At 38.5% G+C, this 25,836-nt stretch overlaps 1 protein-coding gene across 3 annotated transcripts; it reads right to left on the reverse strand.

Annotated features, from left to right (window-relative positions):
- Positions 1 to 946: 946 nt before the first annotated feature.
- On the reverse strand, positions 947 to 24,205 carry SF3B1 (splicing factor 3b subunit 1). Of its 3 annotated transcripts, XM_074910777.1 has the most exons (25): positions 24,104 to 24,205; positions 17,803 to 17,969; positions 16,389 to 16,490; positions 15,569 to 15,683; positions 13,652 to 13,731; positions 12,283 to 12,450; positions 11,911 to 12,145; positions 10,870 to 11,082; positions 10,361 to 10,482; positions 9,538 to 9,735; positions 9,345 to 9,446; positions 8,426 to 8,605; positions 7,886 to 7,972; positions 7,487 to 7,757; positions 7,077 to 7,222; positions 6,842 to 6,988; positions 6,603 to 6,728; positions 5,987 to 6,208; positions 5,527 to 5,709; positions 5,316 to 5,427; positions 5,109 to 5,229; positions 4,551 to 4,682; positions 3,391 to 3,663; positions 2,714 to 2,930; positions 947 to 1,427 (listed from the first exon to the last, which is right to left on the reverse strand). In XM_074910777.1, the coding sequence occupies exons 1-25, from the start codon at positions 24,129 to 24,131 to the stop codon at positions 1,269 to 1,271; spliced, it is 3,906 nt and encodes a 1,301-aa protein (XP_074766878.1). In that variant the 5' UTR covers positions 24,132 to 24,205; the 3' UTR covers positions 947 to 1,268. The 3 variants fall into 3 exon arrangements, with proteins under 3 accessions (XP_074766878.1, XP_074766879.1, XP_074766880.1); XM_074910778.1 differs by lacking the exons at positions 15,569 to 15,683; positions 16,389 to 16,490; positions 17,803 to 17,969; positions 24,104 to 24,205 and adding an exon at positions 14,048 to 14,078; XM_074910779.1 differs by lacking the exons at positions 947 to 1,427; positions 2,714 to 2,930; positions 3,391 to 3,663; ... (15 more) ...; positions 11,911 to 12,145; positions 12,283 to 12,450 and adding an exon at positions 14,048 to 14,103 and having other exon boundaries at positions 13,677 to 13,731.
- Positions 24,206 to 25,836: the final 1,631 nt, after the last annotated feature.

Raw genomic sequence — 25,836 nt, forward strand, 5'->3', positions numbered from 1 at the left:
TTCCTAATTAGCACCTTCATGAACAGAAAGCTCCCAAGTTGTTGTCGTACCACCCCATGCCCCAACTTAGGCCTTAAAAGGTAGAGTAGAATTTTCTCAGATGCTAAACAGCCAAAGAATCTCACATTTATGTATAACAGCAGAGAGAAGCCAGCTAACAACACTGCATTGAACTGCATAAGATGGAACTTAAACACTCCACGTGAATCAAGGACTCTCAGAACAACATGCCTGGTAGCCAGCTACTACCTTTTGTTTTCTTGCAAACATATGATAATGTACAGTACTAACAGAATGATTCAACCTTGTGTTTTATGCGGTTTACTGTCAGATATCAAGACCTTTTTCTTTTTAGTACACGCACAGAAAGAAAAAAGCTAATAAGGATAGAATGCTTTTCTTCTATCAAGCTGAAGCATTTCTTATGTCACACACACACTTAGAAATTGCCTCATCTCAGGTGCTGGGGACGTTACTTTCCTAGCTCTTTATAGGAATTACAGCACAGCCTGTAAATATTATTTGGCTTTTTATACAGCCACACATGCTGAAAGACTTGCTAAATGTGAACAATATGCATGATTTGCACAACTGATTTTACACAAACCGTTTACAACGAAGTGTTTAACTTCTGAAAATTTAACAAGCTAATCCATCCCCACAAGGATACTGCAGATGAAACAATAACAATGGCAAGCAACCGAACACTACTGTTTCCATGAAAATAAACTGCCACTACTACAGCCATCAGACAGACTACAGCTACATTACTACATGACAAAGATACACACATTAACTACAGTTTGTACATTTTTCTTATTTATTCAAAAGCTAGGGGATGACAAAAAGGTTAAAATGTTTTATGTCACCTATTTATTACATGAACAAATACTTAATCCAAAGGGGCTTTACAAGCCCCTCTGTCCAAAAACCACACACAAATTAGTTTTTATACACAAATGTTTATTTCTCAAATAAACTTCCCCTTTAAACACAAGGAATGAAATCTAAATCTTCATAAAGATGAATCCAAAATGAAATCCCTCCAGTACATTGTAATCACTGTTTTCTTGGTCACTACTGGCTTTAACTGTTTAACATCAAAAAACAAGGACATATTTAAAAAATCATGCTACTGGATTCCTAGCTCTGCCTCTGACCAGCTCTTCTATACTGATCTCCAGTATTTTAAAATTTTACATCATCAAATCTGAAGCGTTTAATTGAAGAACAGCTGTGCATTAAACACAAACAACTGCACAAGAAGATTATAAGATGTAATCAAGTTCATAACGAATATAGGTGTTCTTTTCATCGTTATAGATTCTTGGATAATGTGCTATCAGAGCATCCTGTGATCCGATGTAGATTGAATTATAAATCTTCCAATAAACATCTCTGACTTTCCTGGCAGGGTGAAACAAACCCTAGAAAACAGAACAGAACAAAATTTATTAAAAGCTTACGATCTAAACATCTGTTACTGATTTTAATCAAAGTTTTGCACAATAAGCATTTTAGAAAGCAACAGTAACTAACATCACTTGTAACAAAGGCAGCACATGAAATGTGTCATTCCCAATTTTTGTGACTACCTACATCAGCAAGTAGTAACAAAGTATTATTTAGAGACAGATTTTCTTATCTTTTTTCTGCAGGGAGAAATTCCACTGAATGTATTTCTAGTTTTGTATTCTTTTAAATAAAAATTAAAACCTGGTGCAGTATATTTGGTTGGAACCGAGTCTCATCTTTGCCTTTGCTAACTATGATTTGTGCAGAGCACACAGATAGGAATACATGAGATAAACTATTATTAAACCTAAAAAAAACCGAGCAGAATGTGAAAGCTCCAGAAAAGACATTTCTATATAAGAAGAATACACAAGTAGTATTTGCAATAAAATACACTGTGCAAGAGAATTCTTTCACCTTCCTACTGATGTCAGTATCTTTATGCTGAGGGCCCCCACATTAAAAAAAAAAGTGAAATTCCATATGTACAAAGAATTAATCAAATATTGTCACATCTTCTCCACACTGATCTGCATTACACTCATCCTTGCTTCCCAACTGGCACAAAGTTTAGATTCTATAGCCAACACAGCAAGAACTGTTACGTGCAATCACACAGAAAAGGAGCCTTCAGATTTTACCACCACATACACATTTACAGAAGCTGAACTGACTGGTGTTGATGTGATGGTGTAAATTTTGATCAAAGCAGCACTGTTTCCTAGTGGTTCACTCTTACGCAGCTTGAAATGTCTTACTGTTTTTCTTGGCTAACGACAAACAATGTTGATTTAATATTAAGCCTATCCTCTCATTTATTTTTCTCACTTGTTGCTTGTTCTCATAACCCCTTACACTATTAATTTACTCCCCAGACATCAGCATCCTCAAAATTTGTGAGATACTTCAATTTTTCAAGTTACAAGTGCCAGGCTATTTTAGCCTATTTATATTCTACATTACCTGCAACTCAGTGCAATCAGCTATCTCACTGTACCAAAATCCCCGTTTATTGCATATTTCAATTACTGAAGTCCTTGGTACAGAATGCCCTGTTTAAAGAATACTTTAAAAGAGAGCAAAAGCCACACTGTTCTCCTTTCCTAGAAATCCTCTTCAGTTGACTTTTCTGTCTCCTGGAAAGAAGCCTTGCCTAGTAATTGCTGTCTCTGCCATCCCAGCATACACAAGGACATACCTGTAAACAATACTGCAACATTCTGCAGGGACCAATAGCAACTCTGAGGCCCTCCAGAGCCCCCATAACTGCCTGAATGACGTGAGGAGAGGTTTCAAACACATTAGGCCATACATAATTTAACAAATGATTAAGAGAATCTTCACAGCCAAAACCATAAACACCAAGAGACATATGTTGTACCACGGCACTGGCTGTTTGTCTGTGTACAAGATCCCTGAAAGAGAACAACAGTCTGTTAATGAATTATACTCAGAAGCAACATGTGTGGACAAGCATAATACTTCTTTTCAATAACACCTTTTTTGAAAGCACTAATATATACTTGTTACCCATATCTACTGACAGCAAAGGGCAGATTAACAAAAAAAATCAGTAAATTGAAATTACTGTGTTCTGATTCCACAGTAAAAGTATTAACAATAGAAATTATCAAAACCAGTTTGAACATAAGAACTTATTTAATATATCTGTATCATTTTAATCTTCAAAAGTATTAGTAAAATAAGAATATATAATCTGAATTATTTGCAGACAATGGCTTCCAAATCACGCTGGTCACTGAAAATCTTTAGCAAACAAGGACAATATGCCTATTTGCTATCCTTAAGACCCAGCTCCATACTTAAAATATATAACTGGCTAACTGTACCATCGACAGAAAGAAGCGCACTCACCTGTCCATTAAAGCATCTTCAAGCAATGGTGTGACAGCGTAAATGTAATCTTTTCCCATCTCTCCAATGTATTCAAACAGGAAAGAAAGAGATTTTAACACACCATTCTGGACATTCAGTTCTGGAACTCTGTATTCATTCATGAGTGCAGGCAGCACTGTGAAAGGTGAGCATGTTTCAGCTACGATAGCAATTGCTACTGTAGTACATACTCTGTTCTGCCTTTCCTGTACTTTCAAGTTATTCAGCAGTGTAGCCAACACATCGTGAGGCCTGGAAGAGATAACACGCATGTCCATGTCAATAGATTCAGTGAGCATTTGGATAAATTAGAGGAGTTTCAAATAGCAAGTGGCAGAAAAGCACAGCTTAGCCCTTAAAAGAAGTTTAGATAAAGGGCAAACAACATAAACCACAAAACTGTAAAGCAGCTTAAGCAACTGCATAATCTGATTTTCATACCCAACATTTTTTACTTTCTCTAGACTTCGCTTTTTTCCTGCCTTCTGTTCTGCCTCTTGTGAACTCTGGAGGATAGCAGTAGTCTCCACACTATTACTCTGATTCCACAGGTAATGACAAACTTATATAAAACCATGCACACTGACACAGATAAGCCGTGTCCTGTATAGATAAGCACAGTTATGACATTCCTTGGTTGCTTGCTGTATCTGCATTAAGTCAGTAATTGGTGACTAATTTACAAATAAGCATAAAGATAGGAATTGTGCTTCATTCTACAATATGCTGACTTGCCGTATGACCTTAGTGGCAAAAAATACTTTTCAAATCAATAAAAGCTGATTTGGGGAAAAATAAGAGAAGGGAGATTGAGTATTTAAATCAGAGTATTCTTTCATAAAGAATACAGAGAAGGTCTGAACACATATCACAGTATCAAAAATTAATGAGACAAACAACTCTTGCTACCAAATTAGACTCTAACCTTGCTGGTCTACAAATTTACTTCAAAAGTGCAGCACCCTGTATTATCAAAGAACAGGTGACTGTATTCTCCTTCTACAAAATAAGTCATATGAAGTCTATGCATTTAACATGTTAAATGTAGGTAAGTTTGAATTTTTCTCACCATAAAATTCACAATCATCACTATGTTAGGTAACTGTGTGTAGGAGGAGATAAGCATTAAACCAACTTACCCAATAGCTTTTGCAATATAACCAAAAGTGTTCACTGTGGCTCTTCGGATAGCTTTCTTGTGAGCTTTTAATAATTCAAGCAGTTCAAAGCAGATCCTCATCCATTCTCTTGCAGAAACATATTCTGCACCTCTGAAATAGAATAAAGTGAGTTACTGCTTCAGTGACGTTAGAAGTTTTTTAATGAAACCACAAAAATTGCAGCACCTATTCATCTGCTAGTAGCAGAGGAATGCTGCTTAAGCAATTTCCTTCATCGGGTATCTGTTAACATTCACTGGTTAACAGTGCACCCAAAATTTATTATACTGCATACATTCTAAGTTTGCATAAATGGATAACATACTTCTTACAAAGTGTTTGCAAAATAATATAATTACAAAATATGTTCAACAGACTGCCTGCTAAATATCCCATCTTTAGTTTTATGCTCAACTTAAGAAATATCAAGAGATATGACAGTATATTCCCAGATGCTAAACCTGACACTCAACTTCAGCTTCTGCTACAGTAATTGCCCACAGAGAGGGTCAACTATTTCATCATTAGTCAGCTTACCGGTCTGCAATGCGCCCAACAAGATCAATACAATTTTCCTGTACTTTCTCATGTCTGTTCTTCAAAATAGGTGTAAGTCGTGGCAGCAGATCTTTGATTGGCGGGGTCATCTTGTGCATACCTATTGAATTCAAAGAGGCATATTTAGTTTTATAAGGCCTTTTCATTTTGCTTTTGAACAGGCATGTAATTGATACAGAAACATACCTATAACATTCACAATAGCCTTAAGTGCTCCAAGTATGCTACCCAGTACTTCAGGATATTCTTCACCCAGGTACTCATACAGCACAACACCCAAGTGTCCCATCAGTTTTTCCTACAACAAAGTAAGAAGATTTAGAGGTGGAGGTTTTTCTTCCCCTCTCGTTGCTATGAAATATTACAGCACATTTAGCAGTAGAAGTCAATACAATACCTCCTGACACGTCTTCATGACAACTGCAGTACGAGAGATCAGGTCAGCAGCCTGCTGCCTAACTTTAGCCGATTTGTTGTTCAAACGCCACAAAACTGTACCGCAGATTTGTGGCAAGTAGGGTTTAACTCTTTTGCCTAGAGCATTAACCACTGTCCCAAAACCATTCAGCATCACAGAATCCTGAGTGCAAAAACAACAAAGGAAAAATCAGACCAACAGCAATACTACATTTTAATTAAAGCTGACATTATCTAAAATTGATATTAAAATGCTAACAATCCAGCGTTTGTTTCTGGATTTCACTGAATAAAGCACCAACATCTGAAGAAGGATTCTAAAAATCTGACTTAGAAGCATACATAACTAACATAACTAACTAACAGCATGAGTTAGCATTACTAATTGTAAGCTGTCTCGCTGTTAAAGTGAATCAAATACTAAATGTCCTTGCCCATACCTCTGTGGTCTGTTCCTGAAAGGCGTACAAGATACCATCAATAAGTTGTTCTTCCAGTTTATGATCAATGTCTGCTGCCCCCAGATTTCCCATTATCTTCTCAATTGTTTCCATGACCATTTTTCTGTACTGCTCAGCCTCATCCTTCAGATCATCCACAATTCTGGAAATAATTTCTGCTGCTCCAACTTTATTTGCCAGCTCCACAGTTGTATCAACCAACTGAAATACAGAATCATTAAGTAAGCAAGAATTGTTAAAATCTACTTTCTACATCTTGAAAATAAACTTCTCCAGTCTGAAGAGGAGAAGGAACATCATGCGTGCTAAGTGCATTACAAACAACTGGTTTTACCTTTAGAAAACAGCCAATGTTTTAAACATCACAAATGGGGTGAACTACCCCACCTTAAAACTATTTAGATTCCTATTCACAGATGTAGAATGTCTTGACAGCTTCCTAAGAATCCGTGAATCTTCTAGTCATGTAACTTCTGAATCGCCAATCCAAACAAAATTCAGTTTCAGGACATACAAGACATCTAGCCTGAATGAACATTCTAACATGAATTTTGTTCTACTGTAAACAATTTTCCAACTAAAAAAAACAAAATACCTGTCTGTAATTTCTTCTGTCCAATGCCATTCTGTGCTGCCAGAAGTGTTTGAAAAAAGGTGGCAAGATTTCTGTTTTAATGTAGTTTGCTTCAACACCATCCGTGCCACAACACTGCTTTACCACCTGACAGGAAATAAAAATCCAACAGTTTTAATTCTGCGTAGGGTTCGGGGGGGGGGGGGTTTAGGAAAAGCATACATATTTGATATTAATGCGAAACAATCTTTCTCACCTACCTTCAACACAATTTTTTTCATCTCTTCATCAGGAGACTGGAACTCTCTGATAAGGATTAGCATGACTTCCCTGGTATAATAGTTTGCATACTCAGCATCCATGAGTGGAATCAGGTAACCAATAGCCTTCAAAAAGGCAGCCAAGCCCTATTTAAATGCAGAAATATGTCCCTAATGAGTTACAGAAGAAATATATCCATTTCAGTTCAAACTCAAGAAAGTATTTTAGATATACCTTTCCTCTGTGTTGTCGTATACCCTTCCATAAAGGCTTCAGGACAGAATCAAATGACTCAATACCATAGGGGGTAGCTGCTTCAGCCAAAGCAGCAATAGCCAAAGCACTGATGGTGCGAACTTTCTGCTGCTCATCCACCAGACCTGCAAGAGAATAGTGTATAGTACCACTTCTTGCATTTCTTGTGACTTAAGTTCAAAATAGCAAAAATAGAGGGGTAGTATAAAAAAGGTTAGCTTATTTTCAGGAAAACTGAACAACTATTCCTCTTTCAGAGTCAGCTGAACTGTATCTCAGTGTTAAACGAACACACAAAACAAGAACCTTACTATCACTGTGCCTCACAGGGGTATGAAAAATTTTCCCAATATAAAGTGAATAAAAAACTCTGGGAAGGCAGAACTTACCATGTTCAATAATTTCAACCAGGCTCCTGAGATGAGGCAAGATAGCACAACCCATAAGAATAGCAATCTGCTGTACGATCTTGATGCCAGTATGTCTAGCCTGCCAGGATTTTTTGCTTTTACAGACAGCTTTCAAGAATGGTAACAGAGAAGGAATGCCCAAAGCAGAGGCCACAACAGCAAAGGCTCGAGCTGTTGTATTTCGGACATATTCATCCATATTATCAATATCAGGTCGCATTGTGGAGATCATTGTTGCCAAACCAGCAGCCTGAAGGAAAAACATACAAAACATACCAATTGGATTTATGAACAGCACATTTAATTCTTCTGCCATGCCTATAAACATGCAGCTATACATAAGCCCACTCAGTGTCTTAATGAAGGACAGAACTTTACCTTAGCCAAGTTTGAAATAATTTCTCTGCCTTCCACTCTAGCATAGTAGTCTTCATCAATCAGCAGTGGTTCAATGACAACAAGGATCTGAAAAAGATGAACAAATTAGTATTTCCTTTCATTAATACTTTTAGTAGTATTTCTGACCCTACTTGATTCCGTGGAACAGAGATCATTCCATGGGTCCAAGCTTAAAGCTTTATGACAACCAGAAAAAATTTTGATCTATTATGCTCTTTTTACAGCTCTCTGTCTCTAAAGGACCTGGCCTGGATATACTACCTAAATCATATAAGATCCCCTTTCCCATCCTCAAGTGTGCATACAACATTTTTACATCATGCCTTAATACCATGAAGCCCACATTTTGGTCACACTACAAAAACTTAAAGTTTAGCTTCAGAAGAAATATGAAATCCAACTGTGTTAAAAAAAAAAAAAAAAGGTATCATCATCTTCTGATACACAAATAAAATACACACTTCTCCCATCAACGATCAGAAAAAGCAATTCAAAGATGAAACAGTAAATTGCAACAACCTTGTGTACATAAGGTCGGACCAAATCATCCAGTTTGTAGAGAATTCTGTCAATGACTTTGACAAGCAAGTGACGCTCCTGATCTTCAAGTGTTGGTGACATCAGCAGTGGCAGAATCTGATTAAACAACGGCCCTGCTCCAAATTCCCGAGCTTTATCAGTAATTTGTCGCAATGCAGCCTAAACAAAACCAAACAGCCTATGTTAAACTAAGGAAACAACAGTGAACAATTACAAAACAGGTAGATATTAATCAAGTTAAAATGTAATTCATTGCAACCACAGGCTTCAAAATACTTGTTCCCACCACTGCAAAACTCAAAACAATCTTACGCTGATCTGCTTAAAAACAAATGCATGAAGAGAAACACCCTGACGTTAGCTCACAGATGTTCAATTTTCAAGAAAAGCATGCTCACGGTCTAAGATTAAGAAGGGCTCCATCTGAAAAGTTGCTTATACAGCACTTACTTGCATCTAGACAGCTTGGTGCTATGGTCAGTTTAGAGAAAAACTGCAGACAAGACTGCTAACGTGTTACCTAATGTGCAAGGCTGAAACTCAATTAAGAGCAACACTGCTAATTTAACTGCAAGAAGCAAAATCCAGAAAATTAGGAAGCCCTGCAAGCAAAAAGCACTATAAATCTAGTTTTTCACAACTGTAAAAAATATATAAAGATAAGCCATATATTATTTAGTGGCTGACATTACTGTACAAAGAGCAGCAATACTAAATTACACTGAATGACAAACAAAAAGCTAAACAGATGCAGAAGAGGAAGAAAGCACTAAACAAGTATCAAAATTTAGGAGATTATTTTAAAGAGAATCCCAGGGACAACTGAAACTAAGCCTGAAAAGAAACACAGATTTTTGAAAAATGAAATTACATAAATGCATCTGACAATTCATCTTACCTTTCTCATGGGAGGTGTGCCATTCTTTATTTTCAGAAGTAATTTCATTATTTTTCTCTCCTTCTGTTCTTCAGGACTTAGAGTTGATTCATCAACATCAACCTACAAATAATTCCAGACAAATAAATAGGCATTGCTACATATTCAAAAGAAATCAGGAAACTTTAATCAGCATGACTGAAATCTCATTTACCAGCAGTTTATCGAAGTATTGGATATCATCTGGTTTTAGGAATGGAAGATTGCCAGATGGCTGGTCATTAACACTCTTCATAGTCCGGTCTTCTGTCTGCATGTGGAATCCAGTCATACCACCCAAAGGTGTTGGAGTGGCTGTAAGCTTACGAGCTGGAGTGCGAATAGGTACATAACCAGCTGGTGGGGGAAGAACCTACAGAAGAACAAAATGTATCTTAGCACAACAGATATGAAAAGAGGAAGGCATCAAATACAAAGCACTACTATACTTCTATTTGTTTGAGGATTTGTGCAAGTGTTACTGCATACGTTAGATCCCATGTTTGCAGCAATACAAATTCACCATGACGGTATTTGTGTTTATCCTGTATTGACAGCATTTCAGAAGGAAGCTCACTTCCACTGCTGAGAGCTTGGATAATAAACTTTGAAGTCTCTTTACAAAGTATTAAAGAGGCACTTCAATATCTGTATCAACACAGTGTACTCGCTGACTTCAAATTTGTGACTCTCTTCTATGTTTTTCTAAATCCAGACTTAGTATTTTTATCAGTCCATTCAGAGCTCACTTCTGGCCTTGACAGGCATTCTCACCATGAAGAAGCAGAGATCCCCTTTAGTTCTCCCTTTCTAATGGATTTACAATAAATTATATTAGTAACTGAATCAAACAAACATCTACAATCAATAATCAATACTTCATGTGAAACGTTGTACTTCTGGGACAACTTCGTTTAAAAAAAAAAAAATCAATATCCCTGGCAGAAAAAAAAAACCCAAACATCATGGTCTGCTGCATTTTAATCCAGATGAATTACCTTGTATCCTTCTGGAAACATAGCATCCAATTCTTCATCAGAAAGTGGCCTGTTTCTCTCATCAATTTCTCTTTCCCAACGCCAAGCCTGCAGCTGTTCAGGAGTCATGCTCATGATATGACCTATATTCAAATTTTTTAAAAATTACCAAAAAAAGGATTAAAAAAACCCTTCTGTATGAGAAAATATGACTTGTTTACTTAACCTTTAAGCACTCTCTTGAGCCAAAGTTTCCATAGCACTTGAAATCTGTAGCCAGTCTTTTATTGATTTTTTACTAACTAAATTGAACGAGAACAGACATAAAAGCTTAGTCTCGATTACCTTCCAGAACTGAGCTGCTGTGGGCATTAAAAATGGTAAACTGAGCATATACTAACTGCTTTCATACAGGCAGGAGAACATTAACATGTTCAGATATGCAGAAGTCTACTTCAAAATACAATATAAAGGTAAATCCTTCATTTCCACAAAAGAAAGCACAGCCTTAGAGAATGGTCTGGGCTTACCTGGTGTAGGAGTTGCCATGTTCATAGCTGGTGTACCAATGGGTGTTTTGCCAGGGGTGAGAACAGGAGTGCTTCCACCCATCTGGCTAGCAGGTGTTTCATCCCATCGTGACTTCCTTTTACTTGCTCCAGGGGTTGGTGTCTCACCGATGGAGTCGCCACCTCTGTCTGTACGAGGCGTCTCAGCCCACCCACTGCCATGTCCCGGAGTATCTAAGGAAAAACAAAACAACCTTTGCAGGAGGCTAAACAGGATATACTTCAACTACAGTATCAACATCCAAACCCATTTTCATTATCTCATCCTCCTGTCTATACAAATCAACAAGTATCAAATAAACAAATATACTAGACAAAAAATAAAGACTGCTTTGGTAAATATTGAAAAAACACAGGCATTACACTAAAATCATCCAACAGCAAACTTCAATTTATGAAAAAAGCACATCACCTTCTTATGCTGAATCTTAGCATAAATAGATGAAATTCTAAAAATTACAAAAGACCTCCTCAGATATTGTAGAAATTGAACAAACTACTCCACGTACTCCCTTGGTAAAAGCATTAAGGAACAATGGTGTTTCACTGTTCTCTGACACGAGCCTCATTCAAATTAGGCAGGTGAGAAAATGTTTCCAAAACTTCTTTTAATACTAACCTCTTCAAAAAAATTAAACATACACATACAAAAAAACAACATATACAAATGTATCACAAAAAGACAACACAAACTCATCACAATTCAACATGAGTTCTTTTACTATGTCCTTCACACATTAAAATCTCAACCTGCAGCAGTCACTAGATATACCACAAAATTTTGATTCCATTTTTGAGGCGAGGTGCTTTTCCAGATGCGAGTTAAACCAACAGGCAGAACTCAGTGCTACAAACTCCAACAAAAACATCACTTCACATCAACCACTAGATGTCAGAATTACTGCTTGCCAAACGTCCAAATCTACTTTACTTAAGCTGAAAAAACCCTATACAATTAACCATTTAAAACTTAATATGCACTTTCCAGTTCACCGTAAATACCTCTTTCTGTTTTAGGTGTTTCATCCCATCGGTTTTTACGTGCACTGGAAGTGGCACCTCCGTGGCCTGGTGTTGCATGGCCGGGTGTGTCCCGTCCAGGTGTCGCAGCTCCTGCTGGTGTATGACTGGGAGTCGGATCCCATATTTTTGAGCCTGGGGTGGCACCAGGAGTTTCGCTACCCTTTGCACGGCCTGGAGTTTCATCCCATCGCAGAGATGGTGTATGTCCAGGCGTCTATACAAGATAAAAGTCGAAGTATTAATACCTCTCATACTATACAGTAAAAGACTGCTAGTTATAGAGGAAGAAACTTCGGAAATTCAAGAGGATTAGCATTAACAATGTCTTCTGATGAACACTAGGATTACTACCTCTGCTTGATCCCAACTGGATAATTTTTTAGGTGTGGCACCAGGAGTCTGATCAGCTGTCTGATCCCAACGCCGTTTGCGTTTTGAAGGTGGCTGAGATGCGGCTCCATTGACGACTTTGAGCTCTCCGGCTTTAGCTTTTTCAGCTAGTTGTTGCCTAATTTCCCTCTATTCAAGGGTACAAGAACACAACAATTAGAAACAGATTTCTTAAGAAGGCCTCTTCAAATTAGACCTTTATAAGAGTTTTTCAGCTGTATCTTATCTTTTTATGCTTTTTTTTAATGTTTTGCTCAAATAACATGCAAGTAGGTACTATTTTCATTTCAGGTTCAACCTCTTTTCAAATTCCTCTATACTGACAGAGCAGCTATTTGTTTGAAGGGATGTTTTTAAACTGATTTCTTATAGAAACGATTATACAACAAATCCAAAAGTACAGAGAATTTGGAGTGCTATCAGTTTCTGTCGTCTATATGTATGCCTTAAAAATCACTACACATATGTTTCAAACAAGTTCCACTTCAGGAAATTAAAGGTGGATGAGTAAGAAAATGTGTTTGTGTGAGTTATTTCTCACGACATAAAAAAGGTCTGAAACTGTTTTCTAAAATTCTGAGATGACATTGTTAAAACAGCACATAAACTGTTTTTCACTTATCAATGGATCTCTAAATAGTAATATTGTCAAAACTGAGGAACTAATTGCTCAATTAAGGTAAATCAAGTAGGGTAAATCAATCTACAGAGGTCACTGGAACTAGAAGATCTTGCTCTAATTAACAAGACTGCACTGTAGATATTACAGAAAACAATGTATTATGTTACCAATATCTTCTTACTTATTAAAATGAATTTTTAATAGCCATCAATAAAGCATGTACTTTTAGGTTTTTCTTCTCTTTTTTTTTAATATTTAAAACCAAATGTCAACGCTCCTCTTAGTACTGCAACATCTGTTTTAAGTGCTTCAAGAAAAGCCTTTTAAAACCTCCCTGGATTCCCTTTACACAGACCTCAAAAACAAATATCTCTGACACTGAATACCCCTCAGTGACCACTAGTTTTTGTCTCTCATCCTATGGAAGAAAATAAACAAGAAGTCCAAGTGCTATAAAAATATCCAGATTAAAATAGACTGAGACTATTTCTCCCTCCATTGTTTAGATATTATATAGAACAGATGTTTTTCAAAACTTCCATCTTTAAATTCTGACTTTCAACATGTGGAGAACAGGATTTTCCAAAGGAAAGGACTTTTAAGTCAAGACAAAATGTCAGCAGCATTTCCATTTCCACTTTCTTAACATGCTTTCAAAGGCTGTAAAATGAAACTAAGCTCAAGTGAAAAAGCCTCCCCGCCACACACCTCTTCTTTTGTTAAATGCTGTTCACGCATAACATCCATGTATGTTCTGGCATTCATTTTAGGATCTGGTGTCTTCCCTCCTGCGGAAGAGAACAGCAACAGGAATGGAGCACAATGAGTACGTGATAAGCCGAAAATACTGACTTTTTCTATTGTCCTGCTTTAATATTATATTATTGCATGATCATTTAATTTTACTTTTTGATTGAAAATTTTAAAAATTACATGTATCTTACGTTTATTCAGTTTGCTGATCAATTTAACCTGTTTGAACACAAACATAACTACTGCAGTTTCAAACAAATATTTTAAAGCCAATATAAATGATAAAATGACAACACAGTTAAGAGTCTTCAGAAGTGATGGGTTCCTGGGTTGCTAATCCGGAATACGTACACTTTCGTGCCTTTGTCTCCATCAGCAGTTCTGACTTCAAGCAGCAGAATAGAAGCCTAGAAAATTATCTCTTTACCATTAGTAACACTTTGGAAAGATATTTATATTCAAAACATTACCTTGTGTAAGCTGTTAAATCCTAGTTGTTATCTGACTATAACTAACTATTGCATACCTAAGTACTGTTTAAAATGTTTTATCATAAAGACCCATTTATAAGTTTGACAAATCTGGAGACGTCTCCCAGATCTTCTAGTGTCATATTGTAAAAGGGCTTCATTAAAAAAAAAAATCAAAACAAAACAAAAAACCCCAAAACACTCTTTGATGACACTTTCCCCCTCTCCTCTTCTCAAGGTACAATTGTGATTGGGAGCTGAATGAAATACAGTACATATACCACCACAATGATACTCACAGGTAATGGGTTTTGTATACCATAAGTTGTTTTATGCTGTGTATCTTGCGTTAATTACACTTTTAAGTACTTTACAAGAAGCCCAACTTTATAAAAATTAGACTTGTCAAGAAAAACACTTTTCTTTAAGAAAAATGTGCAGGTTTGCTATACAAGTGGTACAGCATTATAATTTAGGGAAAAAAATAAACTTCTTAAACATTTCTATGCTGAAGATCATTGCCCAATTGGCTGTGTCATTCTGACACTAGCTTTGATAGGACTTTCCTTTGGAATACTTTTTCACCATAATCTACACAGGATGTGTTGAACTGCACCCTTAAGAATGCAGACAGGACTGGCATATAGCAGTACTGCTGTAGGAAAGAAATTAAGGACAGTTAGTATGGGCCTGTGAATTCTGACAATACATGTTTATATCAATTACAATTAAGCAAGTAAAATAATTAATATCCCTATTAATTCATGCAGGCTGAAATTCTCATTTGTAAAACCTGCAAAATAGCTACTAATTTTAAGCCAACAGGCACCTTATTGCCACACGTGAAACTCATTCACCTGAAGAAAGTTTCTGTCAGACCCACTAATACCCCTTTTCCTGACTTGCATTCTAAAATTATCAGAACAGACTTGAACTATTAATAGTATCAAAGTCTTATATACGCTTTTGTTTCTTTTAGCTATACCACCTAAGGTTACATAGGATGGTAAGAATTAGGTGCTCTATTTTGAGAACTAGCATTTCAAAAGCAGTAACCCTGTAAATCTATGACTTGGAATGAAAACTTTCAAGGTACTGAAAGAATTTGAGCACTCAATACACAAAGTATAATGCACAACCCAAAACAAAATGAAAAGAGAAACCTTTAACCCTTTGTGTTTCTATGGCAATGGCTCATTATTTTCTTGTCCTTCTACCTGGAAAGAAAACTCGTATTATAAAGATGAAGAATATGGCATCTAGGTTTTCAACCAAATCTCTATGAAAAGGGGATGTTTAAAACAAAACTAAGTTTATAAGCATGCCAACAGAAATCAAAGGGCTAAAGACAATTAAAGACAATAAATCTCATAAAGGGTATAGAAAAGTCAAAATAAATTACCATCTGCAAAAGGATCAAGACGCTCAGGGGAAATTATCATCATCCGCCTGTGCTTTTTGTACTCATCTTCCCGATCTGCAATCTTTTGGGGACGGTGTTCTGCAAAAGGATCATACTAAAAAACAAAAGAACAGCTTGTTAGTCACGTATGTATGAAGCACAATATGAAAAATGTCTGGTGACCATAAGCCTGTATTTATTTGCAGTATTACTAAAAAGGTCTACCTTCTTTTTAATCTCAATTATGCAGGAATGTCAAACCACTACATTAATATAAATTTTACTTCTGTACCTGGATTTTTTTTTTAACCACAGAATTTCTTATGAAGTAACTTCTGACAAAAATTTGCTATTTTAAAAAGTTTATTCACTCGTTACCAAAGCATTTCATGCTGTCAACTTTTCCCCTTCTTTTTGCAGGGGTACTTGACACTACTTCATATGCTTTTAAGTTTTACAGAAAAATAGTCCAGGAATATAAAACGTAAGCAATTAACATTTTCTTTACAAAAACAGAAGTATAAAGGACATGAAGTTTTCCAGTTACTTTCATTTTTGAAGTATCCAACCTATCAAAAAGTAATTGTTAATAGTTTAGTGTATATGCCCACATTGCCTTTACATGCAGAAGTGCCAGTTTTCATTACCCTGTGGAATTCTAAGCTAAAGCAGTAACAAGCTTACAGCAAAATCAGAATACCGTATTTCTTTACATATATCTTGTACGTTCAGAAGACAACACCTGGCATTGAAAAACTTTAACACTTCTTTCTCTTAATACCTACAAGAGTATTTTATTGTGCCTTTAATTAAGATGTACCTGTTCAGTAGACTGTGGTATGTCATTAAGCAATGCCACTGGAGCATGGTACCCTGGCTTCTTCTGGCCAAGCAAACTTGTAGAAGGGTAGTCATCATCATCCTGCCAATAAAAACGCACGGCAATTTTGTGATGTTGATATTATATTTAGATAAAATAATGTCAAATAAACATACTGTAGTCATAGAAAAGATCAAAATCAACAATTAGAATAGTTAATTCTGACTTTTAGCAAGCTTTTTCATATAGCTTGTTTTATTACTCCCAAACTGCTTAATCAGATAAACTTACCCACATCACTAAAAAGATAACTTTATCTCTATAAGACTGAAGTATTCTCCAATATGCTACATTTAATCAAGTACGCTGCTTACACTAGTTAGACAAAAAGTCTCCATTTCATATTAGCATTATTGATATAGTTCCCCAGTTGGCATGTGAAAACTGGTGTACAGAAATCCAAACCACTTTTTCTTAAAAGCCATCTAGGTATAGAATAAAACTTTAGTAAATAACCCTTAAAAAAAGCTTCCGAAACAGTGAAAAATACAGAAATAATGTTAATTTATTTACACCTTCTCAGTCACAATGGCAAAAACAAGTACTCAGAATGTGTAAGATGCTTTCGCTATCTATTTCCTTATATTAGTAGCCAGTTTCTGTGCAATAATTTACAGCAACACAAAAGAAAGACTTCTCTTAAAACTATGAACTGATTTCAGTGAGACCCTGTCATGAAAATTTTTAATTAAGGAACTTCTGGGCGGCTACAAACGACACATAGTACATCATTAAAAAAAATACATCAACTAATACTAAACTGCACATAACAGTCTTCCCTTCTCTTAAAAATATAATTCACTCAGTATCATATGTAATTGCCTATGTATTTTTGGTCAGAACTGTAGTTTCTGACTGCTCCTGCAACTGAAAAAATGGTCAAATATTTAATATTAGAAATTAACAGAAAGTAATCTTACAAACAGGGTACATAAAGAGAACATAATACAGTGAAAAAGCCAATTCTCAAAAACTACTCTGAAACTTGAAATAAAGTAGAAATAGTAATCTTAAAATAGCCACTTAAGTTGGTTGGCCCAAGTTATTAGGGTTTTTTTCCCCACCATCATTTTTCATCTTGGCAGCGACAACAGAACAAAGTTAATTATTCCAGTCAACGAATACCAGGCCACAAGTTTTTGCCTTCTACTTGGGCCCACCTGACTTTCAAAGCACAGATCATGAAGTACAAGACAGACTTAGAACTTACAGGCTTCCCAGCTAAGATGTATTTGGTCTAGTAGGGCTTTAACAGCAACAGCTTTTACTTCAGCAACTGCTATTGAAAATTATTCAAAATTAATTCCAAAATACTTAGAGTGCATGCCCTAAACAAGTACACAAAATCACTTACATCTTCCAATTCAGTTGCGGCAATAGAAGTGACGTATCCAGCAAACCTGCTGTCACTACCACCATAAATTTCCTGATCATAATATCCCGTGGAATCAAGGCCTACTCCTTGTGCTTCATCAAGAGCAGGCTTTTTTCCTTGTATTTCTCGAATTTGTGCTTCAATATCTAGGGTAAAGACAAAAAAACCCACAGGTCTTTTTACACATACACACAAAATATAATACCCGTGTTACTATGTACAGCAAAATTAGTTTTTCACACAATTTCAAAGATGATCTCTAAGAAAATAAACAGATATGATGCATTAAACAATAAAAATCACGATGTATATAAGCAACTTTTCCTTAAGTTGTAATATTATTTTTCAGCACAGAATACTTCAACTGTATGGCCAAAAGCAAACTATTCAAACCCACTGTTAATGTATCTCATCTTCCAACAGAAATAGCATGGAAGATAATTTACACTGCAGTAACACTTCTCAACACCGCACTAACACAACACTTCCTCAACAAATGTAATCCTCTCATTAAAAAAAGCCTTTCAAAAGTTTATCACATATTAACAAACCAATTTTGCCAATTTTAACCAATCTGTTCAAAAGAGCTACTGTTAAATCTAAGAACATTTAATATAACACTGTATTCTGTTATCTAATATACTGCAAAGCTGTATTGCCTTTGAACAAACTCAAAATCCTCTCATGTGCCACTGGATACCAAGTTAGTCAAAAAAAAAAAAAAAAAAAAGTCGTCAGGACCAGTTTCTTTTCACTCTGGCAGCTCAAATATTATTTACTCCTTGAAGAGTGTACTATTTTTCCCGAAAACAAAAAGCTTACCCTTCAAACAGGACAAATGGGAGCTTTAACATTCTTTTAACGATTCAGGGTCTGACTAATCAACTCTGGTGGTCATCTCTGATCTTAAAAACTTGTTACTCTCAGAAACAACATTAACTTGTTAACCCAGAAAACAAGGAACCAAATTAAATCATGCTTTCCTCCTACCTGCTGTAATGCAACAAGAAATAAATTACAGTAATCCAACTGTCTTCAACAAATGCAACTGTGTTGTAGGTATATTAAGGCACAGCTAACTCCATAACAATTATTACTGTTTCCATCTGAATTTTATTTGATTCAATAGCCATGTAAAGACAATTATCCATACAGTGTGAATTTCAGTAGATCAAACAACTATGGCCAAAATAATACCCAAGAGTTGCATCTCATGGCTGAAAGAATACCAAGGATCATGCTTGAGCAGGAGGGTTGGACTGTGCAGTCTCAAAAGTCCCTTCCAACCTCAACAATTCTGTGATTTGCCCTCTTCCACATGAAGCAGTACTGCCTGCTAAATTAACTTGAGAGAAATCTGCCAATTTACAAAAGCTACAGGAAGTTCTATTCACAAATAATCTTAAATCTAGTCTAGTCACTTATTTTTTTTTACTATTTTTCCTCATTTCTCTTTTTCAGGACAAAGAAATTTCACAAGGTTTTCCCACCAAGATATCTTGCAAAAAACTCTATAGTACAACATCTGCTAACAAACCTGCCAAAAATTAAGATCAGATTTTTTTTTTAAAAGGTAAGATTATTGCTAGTCCAAATTATTGAACCTGAGACATAAATGGGGGAGAAGGGGGGTTGGCTCTAGCGACTGGGGGTTTTTTTTAGTGATTGAAAGACTGCAGCATCAGAATTGCTTAGTTTAAAAGTTTAAACTGTCAGCCCTATAAACTTCAAGACAAAGTCAAAGCTGGGTCCTTATCACAAACTGCCACTAATTAAAAAACCCCCCAAAATCCAAAACAAACAAACACACACAACAAAAAACCCCCCCCACACAAACCCACAACAGCAAGCCACATCATGCCTCCTGTACAAGGGCATGTTTTCTACTGAGGTAACTGAACGCACAGTTTTACCTGACAAATCTTTGCTATACAGCTATAAGAGAGAACAGCAGGATTAACTGTTCATGTACTGCCTGCAGGACTGGCAGTGCAAAACACTGACTTCACTTTAAACACAGTAAACCTGACAGCAAATCTGCAATTCCTGCAGTGGTCTAGTGGGGAAAGAAAGACACCAGCAGAAGTATGCTTCCAAACACATCAAGAGTCCCATGCACAGAAGATACATCATAGCAGCTCATAGCAGCTGATAAGGAGAATCCTGCTCCTGCCAGTTAAGGGCTTCCCTCAACCTTGTGCAGCTATCTAGAACAGGGCAACTTGGACAGTCACCTGTGTATTACAGAAAACTCATGAGAAGCTGAAACCTGACAGAAGCCTTATACCACTGACCATGATCATCTGCTGAACCCTGCCCCCAGGTGCATCCAGCTTCCCATGAAATCCTGCACAGCACAGGGGATTCCCATGAGTCCGGAACTTGAGACACACTGCTCCGTAATACATGCTTCTGGAGAAGCAGCAGAAGAAACTACCGCTGAATGAGGGATCCCTGCGTTGCCCACAGAGTACTCTTACCATCTTCAGAGGCATATCACACGTATGCTGTTTACCAGTGTCATCTGAAGGTATTCCATTTTTGTGAAGCCATCCTATGGCATGGTTATGGAACTGATACAATTCAAATACTTTCCTCATTGATCTTTTAGTTGTTTCTGTTTCTTCCAAAGAGCAGATCAAGTTCCTGATTCCTTTTGTGGCCTGGTGCAATGCAGCACTGGGCTGAAAGGGAATACCTGAAGCTTCCATTGCTACCAAGGACAACACTACTAGCACAGAGTGCATTTTGAGTACAATGACATTGTTTCTTATTTCTAAAGAGCAGTTCTACAATCACACATTGCCTCTTTAGTTGTATATTAAGTCCTAATACTGCACCCATAGCTGTAACCAACTTCAACACAAGAAAAACCCTACAGATCTTGCCTACCATACAAAAACCTTTCCATCATCTGTCCACGGAATCAACCTGACCTATGGTCAGCCAAATAAAGCACCCTGCCACACACCATGGGCCACAGACATTTGCCTGTGCATGGGCTCCCACCACTGCTACCATCAACAGTCTATAAAAACAATTATGGGATTTCTGCAGGAAAAGCATAACACAAAAATATTTTCCTATTAATAGTTCTTACCAACTCTTTGCATACTAAGGCTGCCTTCTCTTATTTTTAAAATAGCTGTATTTACTGAAGAGAGTACAGATCTCAATTATTTGCCTTCTCCTTTAAATTACATGGGTACAGGTGTTTGCAGACTAAGCACCATTCTCACTTTCTTACAGCAAAACATGCTGGATCATCTGCACTATAAAAAAAAGTCTGGATAGGGTCTATAGGGTTAACAAACCCCCACTCATGGCCACCATGATTTTCAACTTATGTCATGCAGTCTCTAAGTGCTAGTTTGAATTAAGCACACTGAAGAGAACACCCAAGCCAGAAAACCCTTTTAACCAGGTCTAAAAGGTCTGCTGCCAGTTTAGGTCTGATTGCCAGTTTAAAAAACGTTGTGTATTTAGCTGGGAAAGACTATTCTGACATTAAAAATGTGTTTTCATTCCTTGATCTAAGTGGAACTTTCTTGAAAAGGCTCACATCCTATTTAACGAAGCACTTAAATGCAAATCAAATTAAGAAACAGTAATCATAAAGCTTAAAAATACATATTGCAAAGCAAAGTACTTGTTTGATGATTGAGTCAACTAGGACATAAACAGAAACTTCAGTCAAGGACAGAGAACCAGTAAAGGGAGTGGGAACTGGAAAATAAAAAGGGGGGGGATAGTATCATACTGATCATTCCTTTTTCTGTATTTTACCCTCTTTAATCTATTTTGGTATTTTAAAAGAACTAACAGGCAGTTGCTTTGAAACATACCATAAATGCTGAATATTATTAAAGTCGACACATTTGAATTCAAAGTCACTGAAAATCTAGCTTGCAGCCAGATCATGACAGACCTTCTCAAAATACATACTCCCGTTACCATGCATGCAGTTCTATTTACAATGCCTGGAGTGCAAGACATTATTCAGCATTAAAAAAGAAAGAAGAATCAGACCTTGTACTGAAGTAATTCTTTACAGTGTAAGTACTTTCCATGTTTTCATGCCTTATCATATTTTTGCACATTTAGCTTGCCCAGTGCAGCTTTATTTCTAGCTACGTTAGCCCTCTCATACATGTTAGGTCTATTATGTTTGGAAATCTCTTTGTTCTTTTCTGAGCAAGAAAAAAATTATGCAAATTAAATGCTACCTTCACAGCATTCAAAGCTCAAGCATTTAATGAGGCCTTATAAACTGCCATTTAAAACTTTACTTTTCAGCCTAAAACAAAGAGTTCCCCCTTAAGCTACGTAACTGAAACTCAAACTGTTTTGAGACCTCTTTCAAGTTGTGTCTTGAACACATCGATCAACGAGTATTTAATAAACAGCATGAAGATGTGAAAATTCTAACACAATTTAGTAACAACTGAATTTGGAAAATCGGTCAGGACCTGAAAAAAAGATAGGCTAGAACTCAGTAGATAACTAATCAAGCTGTTCAGCTAATACCTCCATGTTGGGAAAGACAGCATTAAACGACCATACCCAGGTATACATAATTCTGTATTTAACTACCTGCCCCCCCCCTTAAAATCTGTTCTGATACACTAATCAAAACACCAGCAACCGGAAGCATGCCAATGTTTTCATTAAAGTCTATAGACGACCACTTGCTTCAATAAACAAGCAATTTAAGTTAAAAAAATAAACCCACACAACAAAACAAAACAACAGCAATTCTACTATTTTATTATTAAAAGCTCTTTAGGTAATATGAGAGGCAGAACACTGTGATGGGTAATATTTCCTTGGTTAGTACCTCACACAACTCTTAAGCATGTGACAGCATATAAACAAGACAATTTCTGTAATTCTACAAAAAATGTTTAAAATGCTAAAAAAAATCAAATTGTTTTTTAAAAGAAGTGAATACATTAGTTTAAGCTTTTCATCATCTACAAACTCAAATTAGGTTTACAGTTAGAGACTACATTAACCTCACTTCCACAGGAGATGATGCCTCTCCATTTGAAAAGTTTTTTCAGCACAAAACTTGCCGCCCCAAAGGCGATGAATACCTGAGCACCCTGCCTACCTCTCAGTGTACAACCACTTGTGAACAAGAAGGTTTTGATTACTGAATTACAGTTGTAAATTAACATAAAACGGAGCAGATCACCCATCATACACAGAAACATGAGTAAAAACCCAAAAGCAAGAACACAGAAGCAGTACAATTCTAAAAATTATTCTCCTTTGCCTGAAAATATTTACAAGCAGGGCAAGCCGCAAACATTGTCCAAGAAGAAAGCTTTGATTCATGGTATAGAGCTGGAAGCAGTAGTGAACACAGGCACACAGCACCTCTGAGAATAACAATCTGCCTATGAAAGCCCTCACTCATTAAACCTCTCAGAGAGCAGTTTTCTTACATAAACACCCAGCCGGCAGGAAGCCTCCGCGCTAAAATGGCAGTTGAAATGCTTGAGACCTCACACTTTTTTTTCCCTTCCTTCGGGGCATTTCTCTCAGTGAGCACCACGTCGACACAACGCTTAGTAACAGCTCAGGCCATGTTGGCTTTCAGCGGGCAACACCCGCTCACCCTCCCTTTCTGGCCTCCTGTTTACTGCGGACCCAGGCCAAGGGGCTCGGTCAAGGGAATAAACGTGTGTTATTGACATTTACGATGCAAAACTGAGGAGGCGTACCGAGCGATTTTTACCGAGAACCTATCGAGGGCTCAAGGCGAGCGCCGGGGCCGCGGGGGCGGGGAGCTGCGCGTAGCGATGGGGAGCGGAGGCGAGGCGCACACCACGGGCGGCCTTTCGTGGGAACGGCGCTCAGCCTCGGCTTCGTGCTGGCAAGCGGGAGCCCGGCAGGGACCCGTGCTCCGGCAGCAAAGCCAGAGCTAAGATACACCGTCCCCGCCCCCCCGGCCTGGCAACCGCCATCCGTCCTCCTCCCCTGCGTGCACAGCAAGAGCACCCCCCCCACCCCACCCCCCCCAAGTCAGGCTCCCTCCCGCAGCCCCACCCCCGCAGCCCCCGAGCGCAGGGCGGCGGCCCGGGCATGGCGGTGACACAAGCGACGACGCCATTACAAACAGGCCCGGCCCGCCCGCCGCGGGGCGAGCCCGCTCGGCCCACACCCAAGTAGCCGGGCCTGACGCTGCCCAGAGCCGGGGAGAAACAACCGAAAAATAACAGCCGGGCGCGCAGCTACAAGACGCGCCGCTGCGAGCGATCTCCGGGTTTTTTACCTTCGTGAGTCTTGGCGATCTTCGCCATTTTGTCGAGAGCGAACAACGCCGAGGCGGAACTAGCGCGGCCCCGCCACTTCCGCTACGACGGGGAAGGCCGAGAGCTCAGTGCGCAGGCGCGGCCGCACCCCCTCTCCGGGCGCTGGCGCCCTGCGCAGGCGCAGTACCGACGGCAAGCGGACGCCGCTCTGCCGCTCGGGCAGTCCCGCGAGCCGGGGCCCAAGCCCCGCCCACCCCGTGACGGATGGCACGTCCAGCGAATGACAGCGCGACTGATCGGCAGGGAGGCGGGCGCGGTAGGGGTTGGGGCGGGTGTTGAGCTGCCCGGTAACTGTCCGTCCGGGACAGGGTGAGGCGGCAGCGAGCGCCGCTCGGGCTGCGCCCTGCTGAGGGGAGGCGGGGAGAGGCCCGGGGTGACTGCCCGGGGTGACTGCCCGGGGGACGGCTGACAGCAGGGGGGTGCTGCCCGAGCAGGCGCCGGCAGCCTTGCCCACGGCGCCGGCCTCAGGAGGAGCGGCCGTCGGGTGTCGGGGAGCGGGACGGGGCTCGGCAGGGGACTGAGCGGTGCCCGGGCGTGTGAGCTGGGTGGGGTGCAGCCGACTCCACTCCCCCCGAAGCGTGGTCCCCATGGTGACGGATATCTTGTCACGCAGTCTGGGTTTATCTGTGTAATGTAGTGGTGCCCTCCCTCCGTGGGTTGCAGGCTAGCTCATCAGGGGCAGTGTCTTCTAGTGACCTTCACGCAAGAGTAAGAAGCTTTTCTGTGTACGAAGGGACAAGCGCTTCAGCGCTTCTCTCTTATCTCCGGGCTAGAGAATTAATGTCATTCTTCCCTTATCTGGCTACAAGCTGTCTTTTTCCCATTTGAGACACCAAAAGATGATGACGCTTCCAGTATACGGTGTAGACAGTCAAAAGGCAATCATCAGACATCTTACTGTTTCCTCAAAACTTGCTTCTCACGATACTGGTCTCTTCCTGACAGCTGGTGCCACTGGAATTTGGATGCTCTGCTATGTTTGCCAAATTGCTTGACCTTTGTTTCATCTTACCAGGGTAACTGGCCCCGTACCAACAGATGAGTTGCTAGGTATCAGAATAAAGCATATAAATGTGTACTTGCCACAAGATGGAGGCATTACTGGATGACAACACTTGAGGCAGATTCATATTTTAGTAAAGGCTTGAAAGAGGGAATAGAAGCTATGTTTCTAAAATCAGCAGATGACACTAAACTGGCCAAAACAGCTAGCAGGTAGAAGGAATTCAGAACCATCGTGTATTGATCCATACAAGAAATAATCTAAGACAAGCTGTGAACAGGTGTTCACCTACAACAAGGTGAACTTTAATAACAAAAAGCAAAATATACTACATACTGGAATTTGAAATCAAGTATGTAAATTCAAAATAGCTGAAATAATCAGAAAGTGATCACATGTGGATAGCAAATCAAAGTGAAATGTCTATCAGTATCAACATGCTGCTGCAGAGAAAGTAAACCTGATTGTAAGCCATTAAATGTGGCATTGCATATAAAACCTGAAAAGCAATCATTACACTTTACTTGGCACAGTCAAAGGCACTGATGGAGCACATGATGATGGAGTTCATTTTAGGACTGCAGTTCAACAAAGACATGGACAAACGTGACTAGCCTAGAAGACAGCAGGGGGAATGACCAGGGGTTTATGGAACATGACATACGTGGAAATGTAAACAGAAGTTGTTTA

This window comes from Athene noctua, chromosome 7, assembly GCF_965140245.1.
Source record: "Athene noctua chromosome 7, bAthNoc1.hap1.1, whole genome shotgun sequence".
Classification (NCBI taxonomy): Eukaryota; Metazoa; Chordata; class Aves; order Strigiformes; family Strigidae; genus Athene; species Athene noctua.